Source organism: Toxorhynchites rutilus, chromosome 1, assembly GCF_029784135.1.
Source record: "Toxorhynchites rutilus septentrionalis strain SRP chromosome 1, ASM2978413v1, whole genome shotgun sequence".
In the NCBI taxonomy this organism is placed as follows: domain Eukaryota; kingdom Metazoa; phylum Arthropoda; class Insecta; order Diptera; family Culicidae; genus Toxorhynchites; species Toxorhynchites rutilus.
In genome coordinates this window covers 84,222,699-84,243,512 of record NC_073744.1, presented here as the reverse complement: position 1 = coordinate 84,243,512, position 20,814 = coordinate 84,222,699, and the positions used below count along the sequence as shown (strand labels likewise).

At 42.6% G+C, this 20,814-nt stretch overlaps 1 protein-coding gene and 2 long non-coding RNA genes across 3 annotated transcripts; 2 read left to right on the top strand and 1 right to left on the bottom strand.

Moving 5' to 3' along the window:
- Positions 1 to 403: 403 nt before the first annotated feature.
- Positions 404 to 1,235, bottom strand: LOC129764803 (uncharacterized). The gene is made up of 3 exons (XR_008741244.1): positions 1,208 to 1,235; positions 808 to 1,148; positions 404 to 751 (listed from the first exon to the last, which is right to left on the bottom strand). It is a non-coding gene; the product is annotated as an uncharacterized LOC129764803 (long non-coding RNA).
- Positions 1,236 to 2,298: 1,063 nt separating this feature from the next.
- LOC129764797 (uncharacterized) lies at positions 2,299 to 3,267 on the top strand. Its single transcript, XR_008741240.1, has 3 exons — positions 2,299 to 2,373; positions 2,433 to 2,869; positions 2,926 to 3,267. It is a non-coding gene; the product is annotated as an uncharacterized LOC129764797 (long non-coding RNA).
- A 14,212-nt stretch (positions 3,268 to 17,479) lies between these two features.
- LOC129764790 (flap endonuclease GEN-like) lies at positions 17,480 to 19,945 on the top strand. Its single transcript, XM_055764280.1, has 4 exons — positions 17,480 to 17,654; positions 17,718 to 18,606; positions 18,664 to 19,210; positions 19,269 to 19,945. The coding sequence occupies exons 1-4, from the start codon at positions 17,497 to 17,499 to the stop codon at positions 19,748 to 19,750; spliced, it is 2,076 nt and encodes a 691-aa protein (XP_055620255.1). The 5' UTR covers positions 17,480 to 17,496; the 3' UTR covers positions 19,751 to 19,945.
- Positions 19,946 to 20,814: the final 869 nt, after the last annotated feature.

Genomic DNA, 20,814 nt, shown 5'->3' with positions numbered 1-20,814 from the left:
CACCCACAGACCGGTATATGACAACCTTGAGACTTTTTATATGAGCATGGAAATATTTATGAACTGTCGTAGATTAAAGTGTGTTCGGATCAAAAAGTGCCCACATTCCGTTTTGCCTGCCAAGATCGGGTCGATGAAACGTCAACAATCGACCTCAAATGCTGCCACCTTGCAATCGAGTTATCGACCTTTCATATGCATTCATCGAACAACTTGACGCCACTTTTTCGCCAACATGTGCAAGGCGTCGACCTGCTTGCAGCGCTGCTTCCAGCACTGCTTGCTGCTTGTTTGTATTGGTTTGTTATTGAAAATGAAAAGGAAATACATTGATCGATTTAAATCATTTCATTGAAAATAAATAATAAAAATCCATGTATAATAAAAATAATTTATATAATGGAATCGGTGCATCCGGGTTGTCTGGATTGACGATTCAAATCCGACTGAGTACATTGATGAATACCTCCTTGCCCTTGATGACACAGATATGTGGCTGAGGAGGATTCTTCAATGTGCGTGAAGCACGGGATCTCCAATGGGGAAAATTGCTCGAAATACTATCGATGGCCAGGTCCTGCTGCTGTTGCTGTTGATGCTGTTCCCCGGAATAGCACCCTGGACTTAAAGGATACTGCTGCGGGAAAGCTGATGCTGTTGGCTGGTGTGACAGAAGTGGAAATAAGCAATGTGGTGATGAGGGAAATCATCTTTCTCATTCGCCGATTGATTGAGTCGGATGTATTCATAGCTGAAACAAAATAAAATGATTAGTAAGTGAAAAGCAGAAATGAATTCCCTACTCACCAGTTGTATGATCCGGATAAAAATGCGAACATTAAAATACCATGCGATTACGTTCGCTTACCTCGCCTATTTTCATTCTACTCTACAACGGAATCAGTGCATTCGGGTTCCTCCGGGTGGTAATTCAGCTGAGCAAGTTGATAAATACCTCCTTGTCGTTTAGTTTTCGTGTCTGAAGAGGATTTTTGAATGTGCGCGAAGCACGGAACCTCTAATGGGGAAAGTTCTTCGCAATACCATACCATGGTCAAATTCTGCTGCTGCTGCTGTTAATGCTGTCCCCCGGCATTGCCAACAGGGGTTGGAGGTTACTGCTGCAGGAAAATGGATGTTGTTGGCTACTGTGATAGAAGTGGAAATCCGCACTGTGGTGATGGGAGAAATCATCTTTCTCACTTACCGATTGATGGAAGCAAACGAGTCGAATCTATTCATAGCTGATAAGACAAGATAAAATAATTAATAATTAAAAAGCCGAAATATATTTCATACTCACCAGTTGTATGATCCATTTGTTTTTGTTTGAGATGACAGTTTAGCGGAGTGGAAAAAAGAACCACCAGTGATGCCATTTGGTTTGTTCAATTATTCAGTATTTTCGCCTAACGAACTATCCGCGTTGGCGATATTGGGGAATAGGCATGACAGTATGGATTTGCAGAAGGAATGAATACACTTTTAAAATGAAAATTATGAATGAACATGATTTTTCCTTAATCAAATTAGTACTCTATGTAAGTGAAAATCACCATTGCCTGCAAGTGGTGAAAAAACGTAATAAAAAAAATATGTTTTGAGATAATGTTATATTATAATGACAAGTTTTTTTTTGAGAATATCTGAACGTCTATAGAAAATAATTCAAATTAGGGTCATGACAACGTACTTTAAGTAGAAAAAATTATGCCAAGAAAAAATTTTCATACAAATTTTAGCAAATATAAACTGATTCGGGCCGACTAATTGTGGGTGCCCACAATCCAATCGACGAAAAAAACATCGACCTAACAACGACCGTAACGCTGTTACCTATTCACGATGACGACGATTAGGTATCGACATCTGGATACAACATTAGTTTGTATGAGGCAAACTATCATATTAGTCGGCCCGAATCAGTTTATATTTGCTAAAATTTGTATGAAAATTTTTTCTTGGCATAATTTTTTCTACCTCAAGTACGTTGTCATGACCCTAATTTGAATTATTTTCTATAGACGTTCAGATATTCTAAAAAAAAACTTGTCATTATAATATAACATTATCTCAAAACATATTTTTTTATTACGTTTTTTCACCACTTGCAGGCAATGGTGATTTTCACTTACATAGAGTACTAATTTGATTAAGGAAAAATCATGTTCATTCATAATTTTCATTTTAAAAGTGTATTCATTCCTTCTGCAAATCCATACTGTCATGCCTATTCCCCAATATCGCCAACGCGGATAGTTCGTTAGGCGAAAATACTGAATAATTGAACAAACCAAATGGCATCACTGGTGGTTCTTTTTTCCACTCCGCTAAACTGTCATCTCAAACAAAAACAAATGGATCATACAACTGGTGAGTATGAAATATATTTCGGCTTTTTAATTATTAATTATTTTATCTTGTCTTATCAGCTATGAATACATTCGACTCGTTTGCTTCCATCAATCGGTAAGTGAGAAAGATGATTTCTCCCATCACCACAGTGCGGATTTCCACTTCTATCACAGCAGCCAACAACATCCATTTTCCTGCAGCAGTAACCTCCAACCCCTGTTGGCAATGCCGGGGGACAGCATTAACAGCAGCAGCAGCAGAATTTGACCATGGTATGGTATTGCGAAGAACTTTCCCCATTAGAGGTTCCGTGCTTCGCGCGCATTCAAAAATCCTCTTCAGACACGAAAACTAAACGACAAGGAGGTATTTATCAACTTGCTCAGCTGAATTACCACCCGGAGGAACCCGAATGCACTGATTCCGTTGTAGAGTAGAATGAAAATAGGCGAGGTAAGCGAACGTAATCGCATGATATTTTAATGTTCGCATTTTTATCCGGATCATACAACTGGTGAGTAGGGAATTCATGTCTGCTTTTCACTTACTAATCATTTTATTTTGTTTCAGCTATGAATACATCCGACTCAATCAATCGGCGAATGAGAAAGATGATTTCCCTCATCACCACATTGCTTATTTCCACTTCTGTCACACCAGCCAACAGCATCAGCTTTCCCGCAGCAGTATCCTTTAAGTCCAGGGTGCTATTCCGGGGAACAGCATCAACAGCAACAGCAGCAGGACCTGGCCATCGATAGTATTTCGAGCAATTTTCCCCATTGGAGATCCCGTGCTTCACGCACATTGAAGAATCCTCCTCAGCCACATATCTGTGTCATCAAGGGCAAGGAGGTATTCATCAATGTACTCAGTCGGATTTGAATCGTCAATCCAGACAACCCGGATGCACCGATTCCATTATATAAATTATTTTTATTATACATGGATTTTTATTATTTATTTTCAATAAAATGATTTAAATCGATCAATGTATTTCCTTTTCATTTTCAATAACAAACCAATACAAACAAGCAGCAAGCAGTGCTGGAAGCAGCGCTGCAAGCAGGTCGACGCCTTGCACATGTTGGCGAAAAAGTGGCGTCAAGTTGTTCGATGAATGCATATGAAAGGTCGATAACTCGATTGCAAGGTGGCAGCATTTGAGGTCGATTGTTGACATTTCATCGACCCGATCTTGGCAGGCAAAACGGAATGTGGGTGGTCAAACTAAATTGCGTGTAAATCGATTATTTGTTTATTAAAAAATAGGAAGGGGGTATATCTGTGGTATAACCGCAAGAGTGACGTAGGACTATCGTTGATTTAGTGATCATTTGTTTTTAGTTGCATCTGAATCATTTCTCAATGAATGAATAAATGAATATTTGGGGTACTTCGAAAACGAGAGCGTTACGTTGAAAGCACAATATTCAGCAAAAGAAGCAATCCCAGGAAAGTTGTATAATACATAATACATTGCTTGTATTGTGATATGATTTGTATTCCATTTCCAATAGACAAAACATCTGTTGCATCAAATCAGTCTACATAATTTTTGCGTTCGCTCATCCTTTCTCACAACACCCATTTCTCGTTTGAGAAATTGTTGAGTAAACATCGTTGCCCAGTGCGCGTAGGGCGGGAATTCCTTATTAAGATTCATTGCACCTCTAATAAATTGCCTAAAAAGACGTGGTCTTACGTTGATCGCACTTGATTGAAAAAATACAAAACCAAATGTATTTGGTCGCAGTATTATATGGATATATAACATAATAAACTCTTTCGCTTGAATGTTGTTACCGATCAATTTATTATTATCGGTCACGAAGAGTTGTCTGTTCAATGTTTTCTGTATAGTATGTAAGTCAAATTTTGTTTGTTTTGGACTGGTTGCATAGTCGGTAAATGTAAAGTCTTTTGAGCAAAATAAATGTATCGTACTAATCATGCGTGAATTCGACAACGATGGAAGGAGAAAGGTGAGCTGTCAGCGTTGACAGCACGAACGGGAGGAAGTTCCGTCAACGGCTACAGGAAGAAGAGACAGTGAGAAAGTGAAAGGAGAGGAAGAAAAGGCGATGAGAAGGGATAGATCGGAGTGGCTTGGGCATTCTTGCTGGAACCATCAAACGAATCAGACCGACTAAGAAAGAGTTGATACCCAGTTGAAGTAAAAGGTGAAGAGAGGATAGAAAGGTGAGATAGACGAAAGTTGATAGAAGTAGAGTGAAGTGGAAAAATGCTTGAGTGCAGCCGAGCGGAACGTGAAACGAATTCTTCCAGCTCGTGCTCAGCGAAAATCACCCCAAGACGGCTAAGTGTTCCGGAAGCTATCATACCACCGACCAGGTCAGGTCAGGTCAGGTTCGTCGTGGAGTTGCCGGCCTAGAATAGCACTTCGGGTCTTGGTCCCTGTCCCTGTCGTATGTGGCGACTTATCGGGTGACAACGCGAGTAAGGGCGCGGTAAAGCCTATTGGAGATTGCACGGGGGAAATACCGTGTACAGGAGCAACGCAAGGAGTGCCAAGCACATCAGGATCGACGCCAGTAAGATCCTGATTACGACATACTAGTTACGACATGGAAAATGGACACGTTACGGAAACGATTTCAACACGACGCTGAAGGCTGACAGTCGTACTATCCTGTTCCCTGAGTAAGGAAGAGTGACACCTTCCTGAAACGGCGTGTGGGCTAATAGTGCGATTGCCCCCGTCCCGGTAATAACTTGGCAAGTCTTCGGGTACGTTCGATGCTCGTCTAGACTCAGGCACTAGGTACTAGGCGTCAGATGTCACATTCCTGACTTGCGCTGATCTGGCTCTGAACACGGTCCCCATGAAGGACCGTGTCAACCCCTGCATGGCCTCACTGCTTGCATAGATAACCATGGGATCACTGATAGCGACTATGTACAACGAGCGGAGATAGCGGCCCAAAGTTGGGACCCAACAGACATGAATACCTTCGAACAATTCAACAGACGAAGCGACGGGAATGAAGACACACCAACAGGAGAGGCGAGCGTGTTCGCAAGGAGCGGTAAGCTCCAGAGATCACCAATTCGCAACCAGACAGCCATAGCGAATCCTACAGGACACCAACAGGATCCACAACAAGGAGAGAGTAGCCTGATACAAGTGCTAACGCATAAAGCCAACACCACCACTTCTTTAGAAGGGCTGCAGGTCGGGAGGTCAAGCTTGATGGAGGTCAATACTAAGGATACTGTCCATACTAAGATAAAACATTTAGTCACAAGCATCAAATCGGCCGTTACGGCTGCTGACCGTGAACAGAAGGAGATGATCACGCGAGCAGAGGTTGTCGAAAAAGCACTCGCTGAAGCAAGGGTGAAGATGTCCGTCGAGATACAGGAGACGCCGAAGACGCCACGAAATCCACGATCGGACAAAAGGAAGAGGTATACTCCAGGGGATGAAGAAGGTTAAAAATGATAACCTGGGAAACAAAAAGGAAGGTGAAGGCAGTGGATGGCGCACTTTCGAAAAACAGACGGAGAAATGAAAGAAGAAAGAAGAAAAGAAGAAAGGGGTGCAGGAGACAAAAAAACCTAGGCCCCGACGCGAGCGAAGTAAGGGAGAGGCCCTGATCGTCGAGGTGAAGGAAGGAGTGACTTATGCATCACTCCTACGGAAAGTGAGGGAGGATCCGGAGTTGAAAGAACTGGGAGAGAAGGTGGTGAAAACCAGGCGTACCCAGAAACGAGAGATGCTCTTCGAGCTCAAGAGGGACCCGGCGGTCAAAAGTTCAGCCTTCAAGGAACTGGTTGCGAAATCGCTCGGTGAGGAGGTGAAGGTGAGGGCTCTTTCCCAGGAATCAGTGGTCGAATGCAGAAATCTGGACGAAATCACGACAGACGAGGAGCTAAGGCGCGAGTTGATAGAACAGTGTAAGCTGGACAATACACCAATGACGATCCGTATGAGGAAGGCGTATGGTGGTACGCAAACGGCGTCGATACGGCTCTCAACAGTCGCAGCCAATAAGATGGTAGAAACGACCAAAATAAAAGTTGGCTGGTCGGTTTGCTCGCTGAAGATGGTGCCCCGGGTGGCCAAGCGGATGGAGAGATGCTTCCAGTGCATGGGCTTTGGACATCAGGCAAGAAGCTGCACAGGCCCCGACAGGTCTGAACTGTGCAGGAGATGCGGTGAGAAAGGGCATGTTGCGAGAGACTGCACGAAGCAACCGTAATGCCTGCTCTGCAAACCAGAGAACGGCAGCGACCATGCGACAGGAAGCTTCAAGTGTCCCTCGTATAAGAAGGCGTTAGCAGAATCGCAGTAACGGAGATAATTCAGATCAATCTGAACCATTGCAACACAGCTCAGCAACTGTTGTGGCAGTCGACAACAGAGACAAAATGCGACGTTGCAATCATAGCGGAGCCGTACCGAGTACCCCGTGATAACGGCAGCTGGGCGACGGATAGTTTAGGGATTGCTGCAATACAGGTGATGGGCAGATATCCTAACCAGGAAGTGGTTGGAGGTTCACATGAAGGTTTCGTAATCGCCAAAATTAATGGAATCTTCATTTGTAGTTGCTACGCACCCCCGAGATGGACAACTGATCAATTCCACCAGATGCTAGACGCAATGACCGAGGAACTAATTGGTAGAACACCGATCGTCATTGGAGGCGACTTCAACGCCTGGGCGGTGGAGTGGGGAAGTAGATGCACCAACATCAGAGGGTACAGTCTACTGGAAGCTCTAGCAAAGCTGGAAGTAACGTTACTGAACGAAGGTACCACCAGCACTTTCCGGAAAGATGGGCGCGAATCCATCTTCGACGTTACTTTTTGCAGTCCGTCGCTGTTGGCGAGTACGGAGTGGAAAGTGTGCGAGTCGTATACGCACAGTGATCACCAGGCGATCCGGTACAGAATCGGTCAACGAAACCACGTGCTAGTTCGGAGGACAACAAGCTGTGAGCGGAAGTGGAAGACGAATGCTTTCGACAAGGACCTTTTCGTCGAAGCACTTCGTCTAGATAGCGAAGTTTCAGAATGGAACGCAGAAAAGTTGACAGATCTACTGGTGAGAGCATGCGACACTACCATGCCGAGGAAAGTTGCACCAAAAAATGGAAGACGCCCAGCTTACTGGTGGAACGACTCTCTTCGCAACCTTCGCGCTAGCTGTTTTCGAGCCAGAAGACGCGTTCAGAGAGCACGAAACAGTGCTGATAGAGAGGAACGTAATACGGTGTACCGAGCAGCTAGAGCCGCCTTGAAACGGGAAATTACAATGAGCAAAGCGAACTGTTTTAAGGAGCTGTGCCGAGAGGCAGATGCCAACCCATGGGGCAACGCGTATCGAGTCGTGATGGCGAAGATCAGAGGACCTGTGACGCCCGTCGAATCGTATCCCGAGAAGCTGAAGGTCATTGTGGAGGGTTTATTTCCGATGCATGATCCTACGATATGGCCACCGACACCGTACGCCGAAATAGCTACCGAACGTCCTCAAGTTTCCAATGAAGAACTGGTAGCAGTAGCGAAGAGACTGCAGGTAAAGAAAGCGCCCGGCCCCGACGGAATCCCCAACGCGGCCTTGAAAACGGCGATTCAGGCGTTCCCGGACATCTTCAGGATAGTGCTACAGAAATGCTTGGATGATGGTCACTTTCCTAAGAAATGGAAGATCCAAAAGTTAGTGTTGCTGCCAAAACCAGGAAAGCCCCCGGGGGTACCAACATCCTATAGGCCTATATGCCTGCTGGATACGCTCGGGAAACTCTTGGAAAGGATTATCCTCAACAGACTGACGAAATGTACAGAGAGTGACCATGGTCTGTCAAAGATGCAGTTTGGATTCCGGAAAGGCAGGTCCACCGTTGATGCTATCCGGACAGTGGTTGAAAAAGCAGAGAAGGCATCACAGCAAAAGCGGAGGGGCGACCGACATTGTGCTATAGTAACGATCGACGTGAGGAATGCTTTCAACAGCGCTAGCTGGGAAGCCATCGCCGAGTCCCTACACCGTATGAAGGTTCCTGGGTACCTGTGCAGAATTCTAGGAAGCTACTTTCAGAACCGCGTCCTAGTCTACGAGACGAGCATGGGGCGGACAACGTTGAATATAACGGCCGGCGTACCACAAGGCTCTATCCTGGGCCCAACGCTCTGGAACGTAATGTATAACGGTGTACTGAATCTGAAGCTTCCCAAAGACGTGGAGATCGTGGGCTTCGCGGATGATATCGCTCTCACAGTGGCAGGCGAGACACTCGAAGAGGTGAAGATGCGTGCAATCGAGTCCATCGTCTCAGTAGAGAACTGGATGCAAGCAGTGAAACTGCAGATTGCTCATAATAAAACGGAAGTATTGTTGGTGAGTAACTGCAAAGCCGTGCAGCGAGCGGAAATTACAGTCGGGGAACACGTGATACCTTCTAAGCGTAGATTGAAATACTTGGGGGTTATGATCGACGACCGGCTGAATTTTAACAACCACGTCGACCACGTCTGCGAGAAAGCAGAGAAGTCCATTAGCGCGATAGCGAGAATAATGCCGAATAACGCAGGACCTTACAGTAGCAAAAGACGTCTTCTGGCTGCTGTATCCTCGTCCATACTGCGGTATGGAGCACCAGCCTGGTCTGCGGCTCTCGAAACCCATCGGATCGTAGAAAACTGGACCGTACGTTTCGGCTCATGGCGATGCGAGTGGCGAGCGCGTAAAGGACGATCTCGTTGGAGGCAGTCTGCGTTATCGCCGGCATGATCCCGATTGGCATCACTCTGGCGAAAGACGGAGAGTGCTACAGACGGAAGGAAATCAGAGGTATCCGGAAAACAGCGAGAGTAGAATCACTCTTGAAGTGGCAGCAGGAATGGGACTCGGCGGAGAAAGGTAGGTGGACGTATGGGCTCATACCGGTACTATCGACCTGGCTGATGAGGAAGCACGGGGAGGTGAATTTTCATCTGACACAGTTCCTGTCTGGACATGGTTGCTTCAGGCAATATTTGCACCGGTTCGGGCACGCAACGTCGCCACTCTGTTCGGAGTGTGAAGACGTGGAGGAAACACCAGAACACGTGGTATTCGAGTGTCCCAGGTTCACCGCAAGACGCAAGGGGCTGCCTGCCCTTCATGCCGGGAACATAGTGGAGGAAATGTGTCGCGAGGAGGGCACCTGGAACGCTGTGAACAGTGTAATTGTGCACATCATGTCCGAGCTACAGCGGAAGTGGAGGGTCGACCAGCGTGGTAATAACCCCTGACCGTAGAAGAGACACAACTGCGAGGGCTGCTGCAACGGACTGTACCCCACGAGAGTCGCTGTGACGGAGTGCGCGTTATGTTGGAGGGCACTGCCTAATCGGCGCTCCGTTGGGAAGAGAAATCCTGCGAGGGTGGCTGTGACGGGGCGCGCGTCAAGTTGGAAGGCGCTTCCTAATCGGTTCACGTCTCGACAGGTGAGAAACCCCGCGAGGGTGACTGTGACGGGTTGCGCGTCAAGTTGGAGGGCAATTCCTAATCGGTACACGTCTCGACGGGTAAAAGGAATCCTTTGCAACGGATGTGCGCGGCGGAGTACAATGGATTCGTAAATGAGATATACAAAGAAAAAGGGAAGGATCAACGCTAGTTAGCGTTGAAAACTCGTGAAGTGTATGAGCACAGCCGCCCCCTGAAGTAGTCGCCTAGATGTGGTCCCGGGGGGAATGAGGCTACGAGTAGAGGGCTTGGTTTTTGTGGGTGCGATCCCCTCTCGACGTCTGGGTTATCCCTTCCCAGATAAGGCTGGAAGAGCGTTCCTAACCTCTATAAAAAAAAAAAAGGTCGGGTCAGGTCAGGTCAGGTCAGGTCAGGTCAGGACAGGTAATGAATTCCTCGATCCCTCGCCGTCCAGCTCGTTCAGTAACGATGTTGTCTTGTCGATGTCCTCACGAAAAATGTATGCGTTTCTCCACCAGTATATCGCTTAAGTATGCTTTTTGACCGTGATTGAATCGAAAGAAGGTGTGGTTTCAATGGCTATTTGGAAAGCAAACTAAAGGCAAATGAACTCTTTGAATTTGAAACTTTCGACGACTAAGCAATAATCGATTGAAAATTATATGATTTTCGCGATGCGAAACATTTTCTGTTGCGCGCATCCAATATTAGATACGAAAATATCCTGCTGATGGGGAAGAAAAATCTTCAAAAGCTTTCCTGCTAATTGCACTTGACGATAACGATAATTTCTTTACAGAATCTCCTCGCTACTCGAAGACCACCAGTGGTTAATGCTAACTCGATAACCACCTGTTCAGTGCACTTGATTGAAAAATCGCAAAACCAAATGTATTTGATTGCAGTGTTATATGGATAGAAAACATTAATATAAACTCTTTCGCATGAATGTATTTTTCAATTCCAAGGGGAACTGGCAGATTATTTTTCAGCAACGATGACATCTTTTCGGAATCTTCTCGATGCTGGATGGCAACCAAACGAAAATAGCTCCGCGCGTGTATGTGCGTGTGTGGTGGCTGCTCCGATCTCTCAAGCGGAACCGTTTATGGCATCACTCTCCTCCTGATGGATTCCCTTCTGGCCTAAGGTGCACAAACAGGCGCTTGGGGACACCGCTCATTAGCGCTTTCATGATAAACGAAGTTAGCTTCACCACAACAGCGACAACATGCTCCAATCGCTGTTCAATTATAACTGAGTGGATTTACGAGCTGCGCTCGCTTATATACCGATTGATGATTTCAATAGCCTATTTTGAAAGCAATTTTAAGACTATTGAAACAAGTTTTTGGATGAAGAAGTAACAAGTATATAACGCGTAGACATTTTATCTTTCGAATGAAGTGTTTATCATACCATTTCGTTCGGTTGTTTAGGAGCTATTAACGCTCAAAATCTCGGTCTCCGGCGTAACGCTTTCGTTTTCGGAACATTGATTTTACACCCCGGTATAGAAATGAAAGACGTAGTCCTACGTCAAAATTGCACCGACTTGCACTGATAACTGAATGATAATGTCAATTTGTGCGAGATGCCTCAAAACAGCTGGGAATAAAAATTTATATACTGTAAGTTACATTTAATGCGACGTTTAGACTATTGGACAGACCTGTAATGTGACACGTTTAATTGGACATTTTTGTAAACATCGAGTTCGGGTCCCAAATTATGGCGCCATATTAAAGTTGCCATCCTACGTCGACACTATACTGTGAGTGGTCGTGTCGCTTTGGAGGCGATTTTGGCCTGTTATTGAACATTCACGATGATAGTGGTACAATGTCGACGTCTGGTAGCGACTTTCAATCTGGGACCATACTTTGGGTACCAAACTCGATGTTTACAAAATATCCAATTAGAGATGAAAATGTCCAATTATTTGTGTCCCATTACATATCTGTCTAATTAACTAAATGTCGAATTAGAGGTAACTTACTGTACATGCAAAGTTATTAGGTAATACCTAATAACAAAATAAGTCTGTTGTCATACGAATATACGATTCATCACTGCCATAAAAAATGGCGGAAAATATTAAAGTAAAATGTTCGGCCCGGAGAATCACTATTTTTGTATGTATATAGAACCTTTATAAACATTTATGTTTGTACAAATAGGAATTAATCAAATGTTTGATATGAATGGTGGCGACGGTTATAGAATTTCTCCGATGGGATTTGAACTCCGGTTGTTTGGATTATCAAGCCGCAGCTATCTGAAATATGATTCGAGGGCAATTAAAGCTCTTACATATGATATGAAAGAGTTGTAATCGGATACGTCATTCCTGATTGTTTATTGTGCTTTAGTGGAAATATCGCAAAATTTATATAGAAACGGTTGAATAAAGTTCAGTACTACATGTTCCAAGTAATCAAATAACATGAAGTAAAAAAATTAATTCATATTTTAACAATTTAAAACTGCCTTTGGGCCTGCCCAGCAAACATTAAATCGTAAAAAAATCGGGACGTTGTATCCGAGACACGACCGCCTAGAACGTAGGACTACGCAAACTTTTTTCTTTTGAAATTTGATGGTTTATCATTTCGAATATTATTTGCGAATACGTCGAAATTTCATAAATAACTATTTAGTAAAAAGTTCCGGAGACCCTGAAAAGGTTTAATGGCTTGCGCAGTTTTGTAGAATCATTTCAAGAAGCAACGATCATTTTTTGCCTTTGCGAGTACACTAATTGGTCATATGTCGCAATTCGTTTCTTTATATCAATGCACGTATTGCACTGAATATTAACGAGAGGCATCTTCCGTGCATCGCCATCGAAGACGAATGAACTCTCTGAGTTTCAAGTGTCTATAATTCAAAAGAAGAAGAAGAAGAAGAAGAAGAAGAAGCGCATCGCCGTTAAACAAACATCAAACACACGTGTAACAGATGCACATAGTTGCAGTGCTAAAAATGAAACATCGCAAGAATAACCGTTTATGAAAAATCGTTTCTCTACTCTCGGTCAAAATCGTCAACAAAGTTTCTAAGTTCTAAGTTTTGCGCAATGAAAACAAGCTACACACAAAAAACCAAACACTGATGTTTAGAAGCGACCTATAATAATTTGTACTTTGCTCTTTTTTTGCCTGCTTTGCCACGACTCGGATGGTGTTCATAGCTCGAGGGGAAACATTAAACACAAAACGAGCAGAACAAGCGACCTTTCTGTTTCGGGCACAGAAAAATTTTGAAAATTTTCCTCAGAGGAGATGCTATACTTATACGCTAGTGACAGCTTACTCACTATGCAAGGGTGAGGTTTACTTCGCAAATTTTCTCTTCTCGCTATCCCTCTTCGTTGTTTCTGTTCTAGCGGCTGCATAAGTTACCCGTTATTGAAAGCTCGGTTCGGGGAAGCACGCAAATGGATTTTCATCAATTTAAACCATATACAGACTATGGAATTGTAATGTATAGCATATCCAACAAAAAAAAATTTAGAAAATTTTCAATTCGATTGGTATACAAAACGTTTAAATCCGTTTGTAGGAAAAATAGTTATTAACGTTAACTTTATTTCAAAAAAACGTGACCTGTTTTCTGATTTGGCCCCCTCATGTTTGCCAAATGATCCACTCATTGAAAAAATCGCTTTCGTTCGTTCAAATATGATCTTTCAGGAAACATTTCCCCCAGCGGTATTCTATTGTTGTTATGTGCTGCAAATCACGACACAAAAGAGAACGAGACAACTCTGCATCGGCTCGCACTTCATTGCACACCAGCATGCAAGCAAAGCTATCATATACGCTTTCGGTGCAGAAAGCTTATTCTCTTCTTTGCCTCTAACATATGCATACCGACCTCTCCATGCATCATGAAACAGCAGGATCGTACGGACAACGCAAAGCGAAAGATTCATATTCAGCTAATGTAGCAGATCCTGATTTTTAAGTCTCAGAGAGTGCAAACTATATGATTATTTAGCTCGATAGAGGTTAACGGAAGGGTAGTCAGATTATATTTTCCATTTTTAACGCCTCTATCCCTTGAAATGTGTATATTCATATAGACCGCATAGTTTTACTAGCAACACTACTCTCTTTCCCCATTTGTTGCCATTCATACAAGTATCTGAATGATCCTCTCATATTTGGTTATATGTTCGTGAGAGTTTACTTGCATGACACATTGTGTATCATTCGATTTTGATCGAAATCCAAACACTGTGATGTAATATAAACGATAATTATACGATTTATTTTTTTCTAGGATGTATGTATATCGCCTCCTCGTTTGAATGTATGGGCTGGCTAGGAGCATCATATACATGCAATTTATATTAATCATACTTGTAAGTTTGTGAATATAATCCACAAAATAAAATCATTACACTAAACCTTCGTTTCAAACAACTTATACAGTAACCAAATCACGCAATAAACATCAATAATTGCTGGGATTCTCTTATCAATATTTGTTCTAATTTAAAAATGTGCTTAACTCCAGTTTTGTTGACAATTTTTATGCATTCAATTAAATCGTACGATAAATCATATATAAACATAAACATTCCCACCTTTCATCCTTCATTAAACACCTCGTAGTAGAAATCTGTTAGTATGCATACACTCTCCTACGAAACATAGTGGAAAAAAATATATTCGTCGATGTAAACAAGCGGTGCAAAAGGAGACACTTTTCGACGAGTGATTTGTGTGAAGTTCCACTGCCGTGGTTGTACTTTGAAAATTGTATGTCTGTCACCATGTACAGCGCTAGAACCATGCAAACAACTCGGTACAATCGCTGTATCTGTACCGACCTGTTTCACCGCTGTACATGGTTACCGTTGTACAGGGTTTTCCAACTTTGAATTCCGAAAGTAAATTGAAATAAAACACACTTAGAATTCGAATTTCGGTGAAACTTTTATTTCAAATTAAAGTTTGGTTTATGCCATTATATGTGAAATACAACATCATTCAAATGTCCACCTAAGGCTTCCTCGCACAGCTTGATCCGGAACAGGTAATTTTCGATGACTTTTCGGCACATATGGGGCGGTATCTCGGTCATAACTTCACGAATGTTGTCTTTCAAATGTTCAAGAGTTTGCGGAGAGTTGGCATAGACACGGTCTTTCGCATAACCCCACAAAAAAAAAGTCTAGCGGGTTCAAATCGCATGATCTGGACGGCCAATTGGCATCACCAAAACGCGAAATTATGCGTTGTGTGGCACGTGGCGCCGTCCTGCTGAAACCACATGTCATCCGTATCCATATCTTCAATTTGGGGCAAAAAAAATCGGTTAACATGCGGCCATAGCGCTCACCATTCACAGTTACCGTCTCGCCGTTACCATTTTCAAAGAAATACGGCCCGATGACTCCACCAGACCATAATGCGCACCAAACAGTGACTTTTGGTGGATGCAATGGCCTCTCAACAATCACGTGCGGATTTTCTGAGCCCCATATATGGAAATTTTGGGTGTTCACATAGCCACCGAGCTCGAAATGTGCCTCATCGCTGAAGAAAATTTGATGCGAAAATTCAGCATTTTGCTGCTGTTGTTCGTTCACCCAATCGACGTATGCCCGACGCATTTCATGGTCACCACGCTCTAATTTTTGTACCAGAGCAAAATTCGCCACAATGATGTGTTTGACAAGCCCAATTGCTGAGCACGCCGTGGAATCGAAACATTCGGGTCATCCTCCACACTGGCAGCAACAGCAGCAATATTTTCGGCCGAACGCACATTACGATGATGCACAGGTTTCACAATATCCGCTACGGATCCAGTTTGTTCGAATTTACGCACTAAATTAGCGATTCTGTGCTCTGTAGGCCGTCCATGACGACCAAAATCCGTCCATAATGCTCGAAAAACATTTGCCGGTTTTTCAGTATAATTTAACAAAATTAACACGTTGTGCGATGCTAAAACGATCCATATTGTAAAATGGCAGACATTCAACTAACGATATGACGCTTTGGTTGACAGCTATGTCAAACGGTTGTCAGCGCAGAGCTGTATACTTTCGAAAGCCCGAGATGGAAAACCCTGTACTATGCGCAGCGCCATAGACGGTAAGTGGTGGATAGCATGAACAAACCGAATCAAAACTGTTAGTAAACATTCTTTTCATTGGCTTTCTTGAGTTGATAACTCAGAATAGAAATTTGTTTGTTGTGTTTGATAGTTTAGACGCCTAAAAGAAACCTTTTTCATTGAAATATGTGGTGAAAATTGGTCAAATTTCTGATTGTCAGTTTGGCATGCGGTACAATGTACAATCAAAGTATGTCTGTCATGCTTCGATGGTACCTGTACAACGCTAGTACAACTGTATCCGCGTTGACATTGAGCTTCGTATTACGAAATGGGGGAGTGGGTATGGGTATGGCAATATGGGTTTCCAGAAGAAATGAACACACTTTAAAATAAAAATTGTGAATGAACATTATTTTTCTTAAATCAAATTAGTACTCTATGTAAATTAAAATCACTTTTCCTTGCAAGTAGTGAAAAAATATCATACAAAAATTGTGTCTAAAGGTAATTTTATATTATAATGATAAATTTTGGTGAGAATATCTGAAAGTTCATAGAAAATAGTTTAAATTAGGTTCAGAACAACGTACTTCTAGTAGGTAAATAACGCAAATAAAAAAAAATCATACAAATTTTAGTAATTTAAAACTGCCTTAGGGCCGACTAATCTGATACAGAATAGTTGACGTCATACAAAATAATGTCGTATCCAGATGTCGACACCATTCCGCCGTCAACGCGAATTTCTGTCCATGATATTATCCGGATATACAGAGAGTTGTCTCTAATTCGACATACAGAGACACCACTCAGTGTCGCATTAGAGGTGACCTGTAATTGGACCATTAGAAAACCATAAGAAAAGTGTGCAAAATACATAATCTAGGTTGAAAGAACCTCCTAAAAAATTGTCGTATTGTAGAAATTTGCACAAAGGATGTCCAATTACTCTTGTCGCATTCCAGGTCTATCGAATTAGATATATGTCAAATTAGAGGTGAATCGCTGTAGTTCTGAGTACCTTAAACGAAACTGCTGTTCATTTGTTCCCAACAGAGAGTTCCCACAAATGAATTAGTTCATTTGCGCATCGATTGAAAAAAGTGCAGCATGATGCAATTTGCGTTAACAGCGGAAAGGTGTCGACATCTGGTTACGACATTAGTTTGTATGAGGCTAACTATTCTCTATCAAATTAGTCGGCCCTAAGACAGTTTTAAATTGCTAAAGTTTGTATGAAATTTTTTCTTGGCTTTTATTATCTACTAGAAGTATCTTGTTCTGACCCTCATTTCAACTATTTTCTATGAATTTCCAGATATTCTCACCGAAACTAACCATTATAATATAAAATTATCTTCAGACACAATTTTTGTATGATATTTTTTCATTACTTACAAGCAGAAGTGATTTTCATTTACATAGAGTACTAATTTGATATGAGAAAAATAATTTTCTTTCAGAATTTTTATTTTGAAAGTGTGTTCATTTCTTCTGCAAATCCATATTGTCATGCCTACTCCCCCATTTCGTAATACGAAGCTCAATGCCGTCAACGCGAATTGTAACTTCTCAGAAGTATTTTCGAATTGCATGAAATCCTGAAAAGTTTAGATAAAATGGGTATCAAACATCTATGGGATTTACTCACACCCCACTGCGAGCGAAAACCTCTGTTTGTGTTACACGACAAAACTGTTGCAGTCGATTTGTCGGGATGGATTTGTGAAAGTCTGAATGTAGTGGATTATTCTGTCCATCCACGGTTTTATTTACGGTAAATATAATACAGGTAAAAAGTTGCATTATAAATTTAAATGTTTTCTTTCATTCGTGCCAGTAACCTGTTCTTTCGAACGTGCTATTTACTACAAGTTGGGATAGTTCCCATATTTGTTCTCGAAGGGGCTGCACCACCCATCAAATATGACATACTCGTCAAAAGAAATCATGTCCAATTCCGTGGGGCTCGCCCAAGAAGAACAACTTCCGGTGCATCCGAACAGCATCGTAATCGTTTCCAGCATGTCATGAAACAGTGTGAAGAGCTGCTGGGTACGATGGGTCTCACTTGCGTCCAGGCACCAGGAGAGGCTGAAGCGCTGTGCGCTTATCTCAACAGAGAGAATCTTGTTTACGGTGTGGTAAGTCAAGATTCGGACTGCTTTGCGTATGGTGCAGTTAAGGTATTCCGGAATTTCTCCGCCACCCAAAGAGGAGGCTCAGTCGATATATATGATATGGAGAGGATTCGAAATGTGATAGATTTGGGCCAGCCAAAAATAATTGCTATGGGTTTACTTTTGGGGTGTGATTACTGTCCAGGTGTCTCTGGCGTTGGTCCAGGGGCTGTTCAAAAGTTGCTCGCTCGTTATGATAATAACGAAATACTGGAAAAATTGAGATCATGGGGAAAACCGTCGAAACGTTTAATAAACTTAGAAGCAATAATGAGAGAAGAGAACACATGCGCGGATTGTGGTCACCGCGGAAAGTCTGCTGCCCACCGACGGAGTGGCTGTCCAGATTGCAAGACCAAAACTGGCTGCGATAAATCGAAATGGGCAAACGAACGTCTTCAGATTAGAGCAGAAATGGAAATAAAACGGAAATCATGGCTAACCCCAAACTTTCCTTCGGAAGCGATTATAGATGAATTCATGGTTCGCCCGCGCAAGCTTCCGCCGTTGGATCTTGGATGGAAGCAACCAAATATGGTTAAATTCATAGTTTGTATTATACCCCTTCTGTTTCATATAAACTTCTAACGTTCTCCCCCTTTGCAGCAAAAAATGAGAGATTTGCTTCAATGGAATGAAATACATTGCTTCCGAAAGCTGCTTCCTTTGTTTACGAGATGGCAACTGGTAACTCTGAGTCAGAAATCAGCTGGGAAACTTAGTGTCATGCTCGTGCCGAGTTACATAAAGAAGAAACGCTTCCCCAAAGGAGTCGCCAGCTATGAAATCGTTTGGAGTGACGAGGCATTCTTATTTGCGGGATTAGTTCGAGATGGACAGATTGCAACATTCTTGGGTGTGTCGGGAAATACGATGGATACGCTGTGGAGCACGATCGAGCCAAAGGATCTCGTCGAACTGGTTTATCCGACATTGGTTGAGTCGTTTTTAGCATCGGAAAGTAAACCTAAAAAGAAAACGACAAACGACAAAAAAGCACAGGAAATCAGTGGGTCCAAACAAACCAGCAGTTTAGATCAACCCACATTATGGGAATGCATGAGGGCGGATGAATTCGAGGATGTCGACCGTACAGATTGCGTAAATGGGTCATCAGCGGCAGCCACATGTTCGGGAAGAACAGATGAAAATGGTGATATTTCTTAACATCAGTTTGCTGCTAACTGCTATTTATGATTTTCTTTATTCAGATGACTTGAATATGACGCTCATTCTTGAACGAATAGCGAATGAGAATCCGGATGATGATTCAGACTCATGTCTATCCGATGTTATTGACCGCGTGTGTGACCCTAACTATGGGAAGTGCTCTTCAGGAAACGACATTGTACAGCCCCGCTTTGGAGTAGAGGAACTACTAGCCATGAGTGTCAGAATTGACGAAATGGAAAACATCGCGGAGTCGAATGCAAATGTGGAAAGAAGACTTTTACTGAAGAAAGACATTAATATTCATGCAACAGACGTTTGCAATATCTCATTGCTAAATGGGTCTCATTGGCTAAGGGAGGAAAGCCTCTTTTTCGAACCACTCGAAGTTCCACCACCGGAATTACAGGATAGTTTCGACGAGATGGATATGTTTGAGTGCTCGTTTATGCTTAAAGATCAAGTGGTAGTGCCAATGTCAGATCGAATGAATCAAACAATAGTGTTTGACATAGATTTTTGAGCCGTTAAATGTATCTTTATTTTTGTACTCGTTGTTTCGTAAAGACGCGTCCACATCACGTCAATCGGCCTTGGCCGCCCGTTAAAGCCGACTAAATGTGGACGTACCGCTCGGGTTTGCCGATATGCCGAAAAGCGATTCACGGTTGGTTCTATCTAAAAATAACCTGTATTTCCTAAATTTTGAACCGATATGTTTGCCAATAAAGACTTTTGAATTACTGACCGCCAGATCTATTCATAACCATCTTTCATAAACCCTTTTTTCCAAGGACAAGTAAACGCGGTACGTTGCGATGGGATTAATTGAAACATACTGATCGCTTTACATCGCGCATTTTCTGATGTTTCATCCCACTCCATTTAACATGTAAACAACCCAGCACAACGATTCCAGATACGATATCACATCTTCATTCTATACGGTTGAATTGAAAGTACAGCAAATTCCCAGCATTTTTCTCAGTGGCATTTGGTTACTTTTTTCTCAACAACTCAATTTTATTTTCGTTAGATGCGCTCGGTTGTGAAGATATTTGTAGATAAATCGTCTGATAACCATCACTTGCGTTCACTCGCGGTAAAACACTCCACAAACAGTTTCGCCGCGAAAGAGCTTTCTCGCAAACGAGCCCGCATCGCATCGCATTCACTATGTCCTCGGCCTTAGCATGACGGGGCCGGGAGTTCAATATTTTGACAATTTTTCTTACCATCTATGTTAGTAATATGTAACCGATTACTCGCGGATGACTCAAGGTTGGTATTACAATTTATTGTCATAATTGGGATGTTGCAGTCTCCAATGCTCTGTACGTATTCCAGACAGGGGATACTTCCTGTTGGGATGCAGCTGACCATTATTATTTTTCTCAGTGCCAAAATACTAAAATCATAACAAAAAGGAATAAGATTCATATATCTTTTGGTTTCATTGGTTTTTTGACGTAGAACTACGTCTTTCATTAAGGGTGCCAAATCAGAAAACAGGTCACGTTTTTATTAAATAAAATTAACGCTAATAACTATTTTGACGTGGGACTACTTCTAACCGGAGTATATGGG